The sequence below is a fragment of the Eschrichtius robustus genome, chromosome 3, assembly GCF_028021215.1.
Source record: "Eschrichtius robustus isolate mEscRob2 chromosome 3, mEscRob2.pri, whole genome shotgun sequence".
NCBI lineage: Eukaryota > Metazoa > Chordata > Mammalia > Artiodactyla > Eschrichtiidae > Eschrichtius > Eschrichtius robustus.
Window position 1 is genome coordinate 113,254,179 of NC_090826.1, and position 15,074 is coordinate 113,269,252.

At 39.6% G+C, this 15,074-nt stretch overlaps 1 protein-coding gene across 9 annotated transcripts in view; it reads right to left on the reverse strand.

The window, feature by feature from the left end:
• Positions 1-15,074, reverse strand: part of ASH1L (ASH1 like histone lysine methyltransferase) — a 209,302-nt gene that overhangs the window by 15,859 nt on the left and 178,369 nt on the right. For all 9 annotated transcript variants that reach the window (XM_068540958.1, XM_068540954.1, XM_068540956.1 and 6 more), the window contains 4 exons: positions 4,513-4,621; positions 3,913-4,077; positions 3,656-3,750; positions 1,497-1,654 (listed from right to left, as the gene is read on the reverse strand). In XM_068540958.1, the coding sequence (XP_068397059.1) occupies positions 1,497-1,654; positions 3,656-3,750; positions 3,913-4,077; positions 4,513-4,621 (527 nt within the window). The remainder of the gene's footprint in view (positions 1-1,496; positions 1,655-3,655; positions 3,751-3,912; positions 4,078-4,512; positions 4,622-15,074) is intronic.

Sequence of the window (15,074 nt, forward strand, 5' to 3'; positions counted from 1 at the left end):
ACTCTTAGAGGCCACTGTAGGGTTATTAGTTGGCCTAATTTCAATATTGCTGTGTCTCAGGGGATAGGGAGGCCTGAGGAAAGGGAGAGAGACGGGGCGTTGGGTGGGGGGGCGGGGTGGAAGATGTGGGGGGCAGGGAATGGCTGGCTGGTAGAGCAGTTAGAGCACATACAGCATTTATTAAGTTCACCGTCTTATATGGGCATGGTTTGAGCCTCCCCAAAACAATTACAAGAGTAACATCAGGAGCTTCCCTGGTGGTGCAGTGGTTGGGAGTCTGCCTGCCAATGCAGGGGATGCGGGTTTGAGCCCTGGTCTGGGAGGATCCCATATGCCGCGGAGCAGCTGGGCCCGTGGGCCACAACTACTGAGCCTGCGCTCCGCAACGGGAGGGGCCGCGGCGGTGAGAGGCCCGCGCACTGCGGTGGGGAGTGGCCCCCGCTCGCCGCAGCTGGGGAGGGCCCTCGCACAGAAACGAAGACCCAACACAGCCAAAAATAAATAAATAAATAAAAAAAAAAAAAAAAAAAAAAAGAGTAACATCAATGATCACTGATCACAGATCACCATAACAAATATAATAATAATGAAAAAGTTTGAAATATTGTGAGAATGACCAAAATGTGACACAGAGACATGAAATGAGAGAGTGCCCTTGGAAAAATGGCACGGCAGACTTGCTCCAAGCAGGGATGCCATAAAACTTTCAATTTGTAGAAAACACAGTATCTGCAAAGTGCAATAAAGTGAGCGCAATAAAATGAGGTATGCCTGTACTTCCCTCAAGAGGTAATCTGTGTAGATCAAATGCGATAATGTTTTAATGTGTTTTAGCTCAGTGCCTGACCTATAAAAATTACTCAGGAAATAATTATTGCTATTATCAGAAGATTTGAACTAACTGGAATATAAGATCAGGGAATTTATGCCAATCAAATCACTGAGAAGATATAAGATTCTGGGCAAATTTCTAAATGGATCTAGTTCTCACTCAGCATGTTGCCTCATACACCATGCAGACTGCTTCTACTTTTTTTTTGCCGCACCCCTCGGCTTGCAGGATCTTAGTTCCCTGAGCGGGGATCGAACCGGGGCCCCGGCAGTGAAAGTGCCAAGTCCTAACCACTGGACCGCCAGGGAATTCCCCTCATGTTCTTCTTTTATCCTTTCCTCCTTTCCCTCAAAAAGTAGAAGCAGGGAATTCCCTGGTGGAACACAGAGCACCCACTACCTATCTCATGTCTAGTAACTTTCAGGGTGTAGGTGATGTTTGGGAGGCTGGTGGAAGGGGGTTTCTTCCTGTTCCTTAGAGTAGAGACAAGGAAGTTGAAGAGCTGGGATGGATAGGTTATTGCTGACTGATACTTGTATGTTTGGATCTTAACTTTTTTGGTCCAGACTAAACAGAATCTTTGAATAAACCGTTTGAAAATAAGTAAAATAATCACTTTTGAGGCAACCTTATGGAATTAACAAGAATGTTTCTCAGTTCTTACCAGACTTAATGTTCCCGTCATCTCGGCAGATGCCATTCCAACGGGTATATAACGATGCTGAATGAATATTATCACTGGTGTGCTTTACTTCCTCCTGTTTCTGCCGAATCTTCTCCCAGTTTCGGACCAAGAACACATGATGCTTTAATACGAAGTTTCTGTAAGGAAGGAGGAAAGGAGCGCCTTTATTTATCAATTCAATAAGCATTTATTAATGTCTCCTCTATGTAAGCCACTGTTATGATGACATAAATGAATACTTATCAGTGAAATCAGCTATTACAAAGAGAATTACATATGGAGAAACATTATTCAGTTTTGAATCTTGATTTATTTCACATAACACAAAACATTTCTCTGTAATATTTACAAATAACTGACAAACACCACCTAAAAGCTGCAACAATTTTGGCAACTGAAGCCAAACTGACTTGAAGGCAGAGCTTTATGGAGTATTTTTACAAATTCTAAAGTAAGTTACCAAGATGAAGTATAGGCTTAGGATCAGCTATAACAAGGAGAACTGGAGTGGCAGATAAAGGCATAGATATTTAAGATGGATATGCACTGGGCAAACCATGTTAGGTACAGTGCCACCACATGGATCTCTAAAGTTAAATGAGTTATATGTAACTTGATTAACCCTACACAATTTTGATGATTCCATAATTTGATTTTCACCCTAGCACACATATAAACAGATGTGACCTTGAATAAGTCTCAAACTATGTGCCTCAGTAAATGGAGATTAGACTGATTTTATAGTTCCTGACTTTGGCTGCACATTGAGATCACTTGGGGAGCTTTATAAACTACTGATACCTGGGTTCCACCTCTGAAAATTCTGATGTGAGTGTTTTGGAGTGTGGCCTGGGCATCAGGAGTTTTAAAAAGCTCCCTAAGCCACTATGGAGCCGAAGTGGAGAACCACTGGACTTCTCTGTTTTACTGAAGTTTAAAATATCTATGATTCAAAGTGAAATAGAATGAAAGGGGCTAAAATTTAGGAAAGTTATAAATAAGGATGAACTTTCTAAGATATTGGAGTATGTAGTTAGGGAAGATGTAGGAAATGTCCCAAGACAATTTGAAAAATAGGACATACATATTTACTTCTCTTCTGACACGGACAAATATTATCTCAATATAGGGAAAAGCAAAGATGACCATTAAAGATCCTTTTTATTGCTCTGTTAATTTATCAATAAAACAGGGATTCTTAACCTTTTCTGTCGCATTCATTCCTTTGGCAGTTTGGTGAAGCCCATGTAACCCTCCTCTGAACAATGTTAATTAAAAGTGTTTAAAATTTTAAGTAACTTTAGGGACTTCCCTGGTGGTGCAGTGGTTAAGAATCCTCCTGCCAATGCAGGGGACACGGGTTTGAGCCCTGGTCTGGGAAGATCCCACATGCCGTGGAGCAACTAAGCCCGTGTGCCACAACTACTGAGCCTGTGCTCTAGAGCCCGCGAGCCACAACTACTGAGCCTGTGTGCCACAACTACTGAAGCCCGTGCACCTAGAGCCCATGCACTGCAACAAAGAGTAGCCCCCACTTGCTGCAACCAGAGAAAGCCTGCATGCAGCAACAAAGACCCAGTGCAGCCAAAAATAAATAAATAAATATATAAATAAATACATAAATGAATGTTAAGTAACTTTTAGTACACAGGATTAAAAGGAAACTGAATAAACTGAAATACACTTTTCAGAATATTAAACAAAAACCCTGAAATTGTGATATAGAGATGAACATTAATTTTTAACACATGACAAGATCTAGTGCTGGGTTTAACAACCATAGTAATTTTAAGATGGAAGTGAGTGTAAATGATATTTAGAGATAACTGTAATACCTATAACGTGATATGAAAGTGTAAATACTGGTGACAAACTCATGGAAACTGCAACTACTATACACACACACATATACAGATCTTTTTCTTTTGCTTACAGTCACATTTGAAGGAAATGCTAAATTTCAGTTAGAAATTAGGGAAAAAATACTTTTTCCCCCCACCCAAGTTCACCCCTGAATCCTTGTTTAAAGCCTTCCTGCACAAAAGAAATGTCTCAACTATATAGATGTTTAATGATTTTTAAACTGTCAAGCAAGTCACATAATTTAAAGAGTTTAGGTAAGCAAATCTCCTTTTTACCTCTCCCGATTGGACATTGGCTTCATTTGTAATTGGGGGGTCAATCTTGTTGGAGTGTTGATGTTTTCACTGGGTTCCTCAGAGAGGTGGCCTCTCTAAAAAACAGACGGACCAGATTGCAGGAAAAACAAGATAAATCATAAATCACCTCAAAGAATATTAAAACAACTCTAAAGATGCCACCCTTTGGTATTTCCCTTATTTCAATAATTGCCTCTAAGTAGCTATTTGGGGAAAACCATGAGATTATTATTCACCCTTTTCTTCAGCTTGTGCTTAGACTTCCTCTTCTCTTTTGACCGTCCAGACTTTTTATGTGTGGTCACTGGCTGGCTACTTTTGTTGCTGGTGAGTCCATTCACGCGTTGACTCTTGCCTCCAATGATTCCTCGGCATTTCTCAAAGCCGCACTTACACAGTTGCTTTGAAGGGAAAGAGAATAATGCTTTTAGCCTGCAGTCTCATTTAAAAGTTCAAATAGAATGCCTGAGCATCTGGACACCTAACAGTAAGTTTGAGTCAAGAAATTTTCATATAGAGGAACATAACTGATTGAGAATAAAATAAATATAAATGGGTTTCTACTGTAGTAGAAAGGAAAGATTAAATTTTGGGAAAACTTCACCAGAAAAATTAAGAACTGACTGGAGACAAAAGATGATTGAGCAGTCTCTTCTACACAGTTCTGAAAGAATAACTGTGACCTATGTATCCTAGATAAGTGGAGTAAAGAGTGAAAAACTGTCTTCTCCAATGTACTTCTCAGTGGCTACAAATCAGTAATGTTCACCGAAGGCCCATGTTATACAGAGCACTGTGACAAAGGTCATACACTCTTTTGAATTTATCATTCTTACCTGTTTTTCAACATTGAAGGAATGAAAGTTGTAATCATAAGTGAGTTCAGTACCAGCTGGCATATCTTTAAGAGCATATAGTCCAATCCGGTATACTCCATTAACAGACCTATAGAGAAAGGAATGAGTTAAAGGCAGAGATTCATAATACCATGCCCAAAACCCAGAAAAGTTGGTATACTGATTTCAAATTTGCCTTTGTTTCTGTATCCAATTACTCAAGTCTCCTGGCCAATCACTCCATCTTTAATCTCTCTTTTCTTCTATCTAGCCTATACAATACTGACAGACTAACAGTCTTAAATCAGTTTTCTGGAAAACATGTTTTATGTTGTCAAAGGTCTTAACTTTTCCAGCTTGGTATTCAAAGTCCTTCTAACACATGGCTTTAGTCTACTTACTAAACACATTTAAATTATTTTCTATGGGCTACCTATAAAAATCTTCTAGTTCCTACTAATCTCCATCTTTCTAACCTATACATGAGGGTCTCTTTTATTCTATTTTACCTATGTTATTAATGAGCGTTCATGTACTGTTTGTTCTAGATGCTTTATATAATAACATATAATTACAGCTAACATTTATTGAGTGCTTGTTTTTTTTTTATATTCTTTTCCATTATAGTTTATTACAGGATATTGAATATAGTCTCTGGTGCTATACAGTAGGACATTGTTGTTTATCTATTTTATATATAGTAGTTTTTATCTGCTAATTCTCAAATCCTAATTTATCCCTCCCCCACCCCCTTTCCCCTTTGGAAACCATAAGTTTTTCTATGTCTGAGTCTGTTTCTGTTTTGTAAATAAGTTCATTTGTACATTTTAGATTCCACATATAAGTGATATCATATGGTATCTGTCTTTCTCTTTCTGACTTAACTTCACTTAGTATGATAATCTCTAGGACCATCCATGTTGCTGCAAATGGCATTATTTCATTCTTTTTTATGTCTGAGTAGTGTATATATATACATCACATATTCTTTATCCATTCATCTCTTGATGGACACTTAGGTGGCTTCCATGTCTTGGCTACTATAAATAATGCTGTTATGAACATTAAGGTGCATGCATCTTTGAATTAGTGTTTTTTCCAGATGTATGCCCAGGAGTGGGAATGCCAGATCACATCTAGTTTTTTAAGGAACCTCCATACCGTTTTCCACAGTGGCTGCATCAATTTACATTCCTACCAACAGTGTAAGAGGGTTCCCCTTTCGCCACACCCGCTCTAGCATTTGTTATTGGTAGACTTTTTAATGATGGCCATTCTGACCGGTGTGAGGTGATACCTTGTTGTAGTTTTGATTTGCATTTCTCTAATAATTAGCAATGTTGAGCATCTTTTCATATGCCTATTGGCCATCTGTATGTCTTCTTTGGAGAAATGTCTATTTAGGTCTTCTGCCCATTTTTTGATTGGGTTGTTTGTTTTTTTGTTACTGAGTTGTATGAGCTGTGTGTATATTTTGGAAACAAAGCCCTTGTTGGTTGCATCGTTTGCAAATATTTTCTCCCAATCTGTAGTTTGTCTTTTCATTTTGTTTATGGTTTCCTTTGCTGTGCAAAAGCTTGTAAGTCTGATTAGGTCCCATTTGTTTATTTTTTCTTTTATTTCTATTGCCTTGAAAGAATGACCTAAGAAAACATTGCTACAATTTATGTCAGAGGATGTTTTGCCCACATTCTCTTTGAGGAGTTTTATGGTGTCATGTCTTATATTTGTCTTTCAGAGTGCTTGTTATATTAGTTATAACTTACTCAGTCCTCCTAACAACTATATTTAAAAAGGTAGTATTATAACCCCCATTTTCTAAATGAAGAAGCTGATGAACAGTGAATGTAAGAAATTTGCCCTAACAACTGGGGGAATCAAGTTTCAAGTTAAGGCAGGCTGGCTTCAAAGTCTTAACCACTGTGCCACAATCATAACAGGTTATCTCCTTAATTCTCAAAACAACCTTATGAGATAGGTATTATAATCCCTATTTATACATGAGGTATTTGTGTATTACAGAGTTTGTTCACAGTCATATAGCAATTAAGTTGCATTAAAAATCAGGGGATTAAGGACTTCCCTGGTGGCACAGTGGTTGAGAATCTGCCTGCCAATTCGGGGACACGGGTTCAAGCCCTGGTCCGGGAAGACCTCACATGCTACGGAGCAACTAAGCCCGTGTGCCACAACTACTGAGCCTCTGCACTAGAGCCCATGAGCCACAACTACTGAAGCCCACGCACCTACAGCCCGTCCTCCGCAACAAGAGAAGCCACTGCAATGAGAAGCCTGCACACCTCAATGAAGAGTAGCCCCCACTTGCCGCAACTAGAGAAAGCCTGCGCACAGCAACGAAGACCCAAGACAGACAAAAAAAAAAAAAAAAAAAAAAAAAAGATATATATACCTCTATGTTCATAGCAGCACTATTAACAATGGCCAAGACATGGAAACAACCTAAATGTCCACTGACAGATGAATGGATAAAGAAGATGTGGTACATATATGCAATGGAATACTACTCAGCCATAAAAAAGAATGAAATAATGCCATTTGCAGCAATGTGGATGCAACTAGAGATTATCATACTAAGTGAAGTAAGTCAGAAAGAGAAAGACAAATACCATATGATATCACTTATATGTGGAATCTAAAATATGAAACAAATGAACCTATCTAAGAAACAGAGTCAGGGACACAGAGAATAGACTGATGGTTGCCAAGGGGGAAGGGACTGGAAGAGGGTTGGATTGGGAGTTTGGGACTAGGAGATGCAAACTGGTATATATAGAATGGATAAACAATGAGGTCCTACTGTACAGCACAGGGAACTATATTCAATACCCTGTCATAAACCATAACAAAAGAACATGAAGAAGAATGTATATATAACTGAGTCACTTTGCTGTACAGCAGTGTATCGGTAATTAAACTATCCTTCAATAAAAAATCAATAAAAAAATACTCTCCCATTTTTCCATCTAGAAAGGTGATTGTTTCAATGGTGATATTCAGGTCTAAAATTCATCTTAGATTAATTTGTGTGTGTGGATTGACGTAGGAGCCTACTGACTCAGCACCACTTATTAAAAAACCATCCTTTCCTAATTTTTAAAAAAAATATTTATTTATTTATTTGGCTGTGTCGGGTCTTAGTTGCAGCAGGTCGGATCTTTGTTGCGGCATGTGGGAACTTTCATTGCAGCACACGGGCTTCTCTCTAGTTGTGGCACATGGGCTCCAGAGTGCAAGGGCTCAGTAGTTGTGGCACACTGGCTCAGTAATTGCAGCATGTGGGCTCTCTAGTTGTGGTGCACAGGCTCCCGAGTGCACGGGCTCAGCAGTTGTGGTACATGGGCTTAGGTGCCCTTGCAGCATGTGGGATCTTAGTTCCCCGACCAGGGATCGAACCCATGTCCCCTGCATTGGAAGGCAGGTTCTTAACCACTGAACCACCAGGGAAGTCCCCATCCTTTCCTCACTGATTCACAGTGAAACCTTAGTCATAAAATCAGGTGACAGTACATTTATGGGTCTTTGCCCGGACTCTCTATTCTATTCCACCTAGCCCAAGCAAATACTTACTGTTTTAATTAGTGTATCTTTACAGTAAGTCTTGAAATTGGTAGTTTAAGTCCTTAAATTTTGTTCTTCAGGATTATCTTACCTTTTTTAGGTCTTTTGCAATTAGATATATGTTTCAGAATCAGCCAATTTCCATAAAAATTGGATTTTGATTGGATTTGAATTTATAGATCAAGTTGGTAAGATGTGACATCTAAAAAATATTGAGATTTCTAACCCATAAATATGGCATATTTCTCCATTAATTGTCCTTTTTCCCAATAATGTTTGGTGGTTTTCAGTATAGAGGTCTACAAACTTTCATTAAATCTATTCCTAGGTGACTAATGTTTCATGAAGTGAAACAGAAGTGGTGATAGTGGACAGCCTTATAGAAAGTTGTTCATACTATTCTATTTTTCTTTAACTATGTTAAAACACATGTAACAAAGTTTATAATCTTAACCATTAAAAAATGTACAGTTTAGTGGTATTAAGAACATCCACACTGGACTTCCCCGGTGGGCCAGTGGTCAAGATTCTGTGCTTCCATTGTAGGGGGTGTGCGTTCAATCCCTGGTCGGGAAACTAAGATCCCACATGCTGCGTGTGGTATGGCAAAAAAAAAAAAAAAAAAAAAGGGAACATCCACATTGTTGTGTAGTTATCTCCACCATACAATCCCATAACTCTTTTCATCTTGTAAAACTGAAACTCCATACCTATTAAACAGTAACTCCCAACCCCTCCTCCCTTCAGCCCTGTACAACCACCATTCTACTGTCTCTATGATTTTGACTACTCGTAAGTATCTCATATAAGTGGAATCATACAGTAGTATGCTTCATTTTGTGACTGGATTATTTCACTTAGCATAATGTCCTCAAGGTCCATCCATGTTGTAGCACACTGCAAAACTTCCTTTTAAAGGCTGAACAATAATTCCATTGTATGTAAAAACCACATTTTCCTTATCCCTTCATCTATTATGGACACCTGGGTTGCCTCCATATTTTAGCTACTATGAATAATGTTAATAAAATATGGGGGTGCAGGGCTTCCCTGGTGGCGCAGTGGTTGAGAATCTGCCCGCCAACGCAGGGGACACGGGTTCAAGCCCTGGTCTGGGAAGATCCCACATGCCACAGAGCAACTAGGCCCGTGAGCCACAACTACTGAGCCTGCGTGTCTGGAGCCTGTGCTCTGCAACAAGAGAGGCCGCGATAGTGAGAGGCCCGCGCACCGCGATGAAGAGTGGCCCCCGCTTGCCACAATTAGAGAAAGCCCTCGCACAGAAGCGAAGACCCAACACAGCTATAAATAAATAAATAAAAACAAATACTTAAAAAAAAAAAAAGTAAAGTCTATTAATTAAAAAAAAAAAAAAATATGGGGGTGCAGAGACTACCCTGGTAGTCCAGTGGGTAAGACTCTGCACTCCCAATGCAGGGGGCGCAGGTTCAATCACTGGTCAGGGAACTAGATCCCATGTGCATGCTGCAACTAAGATCCCGCATGCTGCAACTAAATATGCCACAACGAAGATCCCACATGCTGCAACTAAGACGTGGTGTAGCCTAAATAAATAAATAAATAAATATTTCTTTTTAAAAAAGGAGTCCCCTGGTGGTCCAGTGGTTGAGAGTCTGCCTTCCAATGCAGGGGACGCAGGTATGATCCCTGGTCAGGGAACTAAGACCCCCACATGTCACAGGGCAACTAAGCCCATGCGCCACAACTGAAGAGCCTGCGTGCTGCAACTACAGAGCCACGCACTCTGGAGCCCGCGTGCCGCAGCTAGAGAGAAGCTTGTGCGCCACAATGAAGAGCCCACGTGCCGCAACAAAAGATCCCATGTGCTGCAACTAAGACCGACGCAGCCAAAAATAAATAAAAATTAAAATATGGGGATGCAAATATCTCTTTGAGAACCTGCATTCAATTCTTTTGGGTATATACTCAGAAGTTGAATTGCTGGATCATAGGGTAATTTTATTTTTAACTTTTTGAGGAACCTCCTTACCCTTTTCCACTGTGGCTATACCATTTTTAGATTCCCAAGAGAGCACAAGGGTTCCTATTTCTCCACATCTTCGTCAACACTTACTGTTTTCTGTTATTTTCACAGTAGCCATTCTGAGGGTGTGAAGTGGTATCTCATAGTTTTGATTTGCATTTCCTTAATGATTAGTGACGTTGAGCACCTTTTTATTTGCTTATTGGCCATTTGTGCAATCTTTGGAGAAATGTATATTCAAGTCCTTTGTCCATTCTGAATTGGGCTTTTTGTTGTTGAGTTCCAGGGGTTCTCTATATACTCTGCATATTAATACCTTATAAGATATATGACTTGCAAATATTTTCTCCCATTCTGTGGGTTGCCTTTTTATTCTGGGAATAGTGTCTTCTTTTTTTTAAAAATAAATTTATTTACTTATTTATTTATGGCTGTGTTGGGTCTTTGCTGCTGCGTGCGGGCTTTTCTCTAGTTGGGGTGAGCGGGGGCTACTCTTCATTGCGGTGAGTGGGCTTCTCATTGCAGTGGCTTCTCTTGTTGCAGAGCATGGGCTCTAGGCACACGGGCTTCAGTAGTTGTGGCACACGGGTTCAGTAGTTGTGGCTTGCGGGCTCTAGAGCACAGGCTCAGTAGTTGTGGCGCACAGGCTTAGCTGCTCCACGGCATGTGGGATCTTCCCGGACCAGGGCTCGAACCCATGTCTCCTGCACTGGCAGGCGGATTCTTAACCACTGCGCCACCAGGGAAGCCCAGAATAGTGTCTTTTGATTTAAAATTTTTTATGAAGTCCGATTTGTCTATTTTTTCTTTGGTTACCTGTGCCTTTGGTGTCATATCCAAGAAATTACTGCCAAGTCCACTGCTGTGAAACTTTTGTTCTATGTTTTCTTCTTCAACTTTTATTGGTTTAGGTCTTACATTTAGGTCCTTGACTGGTTTGAATTAATTTTTGTATACGGTGTTTGGTAATGGACCAACTTCATACTTTTGCATGTGGATATTCAGTTTTCCTAGCACCATTTGCTGAAAAGACTATATCCCTTTTCCATTGAATGGTGTTGGCACACTTGTAAAAAAATCATTTGACCAAATATGTGAAGGTTTATTTCAAGGTTCTCTACTCTATTTCATGGGTCTATGTGCCTGTCTTTATGCCTATACCATACTGCTTTGATTACTATTAACTTTGTAGTAAGTTTTGAAATAAAAAAGTATGAGTCCTCCAGTTTTGTTCTTCTTTAGGATTGCTTTGGTTATTTGGGGTGGGGGGTCCCTTGAGATTCTATATGAATTTTAAGATGGGTTTTCTATTTCTGAAAAAAAAAAAAAAGAAGTCTTTGGGATTTTGATAGGGATTGCATTGAATCTGTAGATCACTTTGGGCAATACTGACATTTTAGCAATATTAAATCTTCTAATCTATGAACATGGGATGTATTACCATTCATTTATATCTTTAATTTCTTTTAGCAATGTTTTATAGCTTTCATTGTACAATTCTTTCACCTCATTGATTAAGTTAATTCCTAAGTACTTCATTCTTTTTCATGATACTGCAAATGGAACTGGTTTTGTAATTTCCTTTTCAGATTGCCCACTGTACATAGAAACGCAACTGCAAGAGACCATACAATATACAAATAGAGAAAATTTTATTCTTCTTTTCCAATTTGGATGCCTTTTATATCTCTTTCTTGTCTAATTTTTCTGGCTAGAACTTCCAACATTATTTTGAATAGAAGTGAGGAAAGTGGGCATCCTTGTCTTGTTCCTGATCATAGAGGAAAAGCTTTCAGTCTTTCACCACTGAGTATTATGTTTGCTGTGGGTTTTCATATATGGCTTTTATTATGTTCATGTAGTCCTTCTATTCCTATTTTGAGTACTTTAAAAAAAATTATTTATTTCATTTATGTTTATTTTTGGCTGTGTTGGGTCTTTGTTGCGGTGCATGGGCTTTCTCTGGTTGCGGTGAATGGGGGTTACTCTTCGTTGCGGCGTGTAGGCTTCTCATTGTGGTGGCTTCTTTTGTTGTGGAGCACGAGCTCTAGGCACACGGGCTTCAGTAGTTGTGGAGCGTGGGCTCTAGAGCGCAGGCTCAGTAGTTGTGGCACACGCACTTAGTTGCTCTGCGGCATGTGCAATCTTCCTGGACCAGGGCTCGATCCCATGTCCCCCGAACTGGCAGGTGGATTCTTAACCACTGTGCCACCAGGGAAGCCCTTGTTGAGTACATTTATCATAAAAGGGTGTTGAATTTTGTCAAATGCTTTTTCTGCATCAATTGAGATGACCATGTGATTTCTTTTCCCCTTCATTTTATTGATGTAGTGTATCACACTGATCAATTTCCATATGCTGAACCATCTTTGCCTTCCAGGATTAAATCCCACCTGGTCATTGTGCATAATCCTTTTAATATGCTGTTGAATTCTGTTTGCTAGTATTTTGTTGAGGACTTTCGCATCAATGTTCATAAGAGGTATTGGTATCTAGTTTTCTTGTAGGGTCTTCACCAAGCTTTGGTATCAGGGTTATGCTGGCTTCATACAGTGAGTAAGGAGGTGTTTCCTTCTCTTTAATTTTTTGGAAAAGTATGCGATGGGTTGGTATTAATTTGGTAGAATTCACCAGTAAAACCATCAAGTCAAGGGCTTTTCTTTGTTGGGAGATTCTGATTACTGATTCAATATCCTTACTAGTTATAGGTCTATTCAGATTTTTTATTTCTTCATGATTTAGTCTTAGTAGGTTTTGTGTTTCTAGAAATTTGTCCATTTCAACAAGATTATCCAATTTTTTGGTGTACATCTGTTCACAGTACTCTCTTATAATCTTTTTCATTTCTGCAGAATTGGTAGTAATGTCCCCACTTTCATTTCATTTGTTTTTTTAAAAAAAAATTTATTTATTTGGCCGCTCTGTGTCTTAGTTGCAGCACGTGGGATCTTTCAGTTGTGGCATGCGGGATCCAGTTCCCCGACCAGGGATAGAACCCGGGCCCTCTGCACTGGGAGCACGGAGTCTTACCCACTGCACCACCAGGGAAGTCCCTCATTTCATTTCTGAGTTTAGTAATTTGGGTGCTTTTTTCTTTGTCCATCTAGTTTTAAAAAAAATTTCTTTCTTGTTTATTTTTTTGGTTGCATTGGGTCTTAGTTGCAGCACACATGGTCTTCGTTGTGGCACATGGGAGCTTAGTTCCCCAACCCTCATCTCCTGCATTGGAAGGTGGATTCTTTTCTTTTTTAATTAATTAATTAATTAATTAATTTTTGGCTGCGCTGGGTCTTCGTTGCTGTGCGCGGGCTTTCTCTAGTTGCGGCGAATGGGAGCTACTCTTCGTTGCAGTGCACAGGCTTCAGTAGTTGTGGCTTGCAGGCTCTCGAGCACAGGCTCAGTAGTTGTGGTGCATGGGCTTAGCTGCTCCGTGGCATGTGGGATCTTCCCAGACCAGGGCTCGAACCTGTGTCCCCTGCATTGGCAGGTGGATTCTTAACCACTGCACCACCAGGGAAGTTCCAAGGTTTGTTGATTATGCTTATCTTTTTGAAGAACCAACTTTTGGTTTCACTGATTTTCTCTATTGTTTTTCTATTCTCTATTTCATTTATCTCTGCTCTATATTATTTCCTTCCTTTTGTTAACTTTAGGTGTAGTTTGTTCTTTTTCTAGGTCATTAAGTTGTAAAGTTAGGTTGCTGATTTGAGCTCTTTCTTGATTTTTAATGTAAGCATTTATAGCTATTAATTTCCTACTTAGCACTGCTACTGCTGCATTCCATAAGTTTTGGTATGTTGTGTTATCATTTTCATTCATATCTAAGTATTTTCTAATTTCCTTTGTGACTTCGTTTCTGACCAACTGGTTGTTTTAAAAGTGTGTGAATTTCCAGTTTCGTAAAATTTCCAGTTTCCTTTATGTTACTGGTTTCCAACTTCATCCACTGTGGACAGAAAAGATACTTCCTATGATATCTGGCTTTTAAAATCTATTGAGACTTAATTTGTGCCTAACATATGGTCTACCCTGGAAAATGTCCCATGTGCACTTGAGAAGAATGTAAATGCTGTTGTTGTTGGGTGGAGTATTCTGTAATATCTTTTAGATCTAGTTGGTTTATTGTGCTAAGTCCTCTGTTCCTTACTTATCATCTTTCTGTTTGTTGTATTCATTACTGAGTGGGGTACTGAAGTCTCCAATTATTATTGCAGAATTGTTTATTTCTCCCTTCAATTCTGTCAGTTTTTGCTACATATATTTTGAGGTTCTGTCATTATGTGTGTAAATGCTTACGGTTTTTGTATCTTCTTGCCGAATCTTTCTAAAAAACACATGTCCTTCTTCGTCTCTTGTAACCTTTTTGGGTTTAAAGTCTATTTTAGCCATTCCTGCTCTCTTTTGGTTACTATTTACATGGAATATCTTTTCCCATCCTTTCACTTGCAACCTGTTTGTGTCTTTGGATCTCAACTGAGTCTCTCATACACAGTATATAGTTGGATCATGTGTTTTTAATCTATTCTGCCAATCTTTTTTAAAAATTGAGGTGTAATTGACATAAAATATTATATTAGTTTCAGGTATACATAATGATTCATTATACTTATATATTGCAAAATGGTCACCACAATGAGTCTAGTTAACGTCCATTACCACACATGGTATCAAATTCTTGTGATGAGCTCTTTAAGATTCACTCTCTTGGGCTTCCCTGGTGGCGCAGTGGTTAAGAATCTGCCTGCCAATGCAGGGGACACGGGTACGAGCCCTGGTCCGGGAAGATCCCACATGCCGTGGAGCAACAAAGCCCGTGCGCCACAACTACTGAGCCTGTGCTCTAGATCCCGTGGGCCACAACTACTGAAGCCCAAATGCTTAGAGCCCGTGCTCCACAACAAGAGAAGCCACCGCAATGAGAAGCCCACGCACCGCAACGAAGAGTAGCCCCTGCTTGCTGCAACCAGAGAAAAGCCTG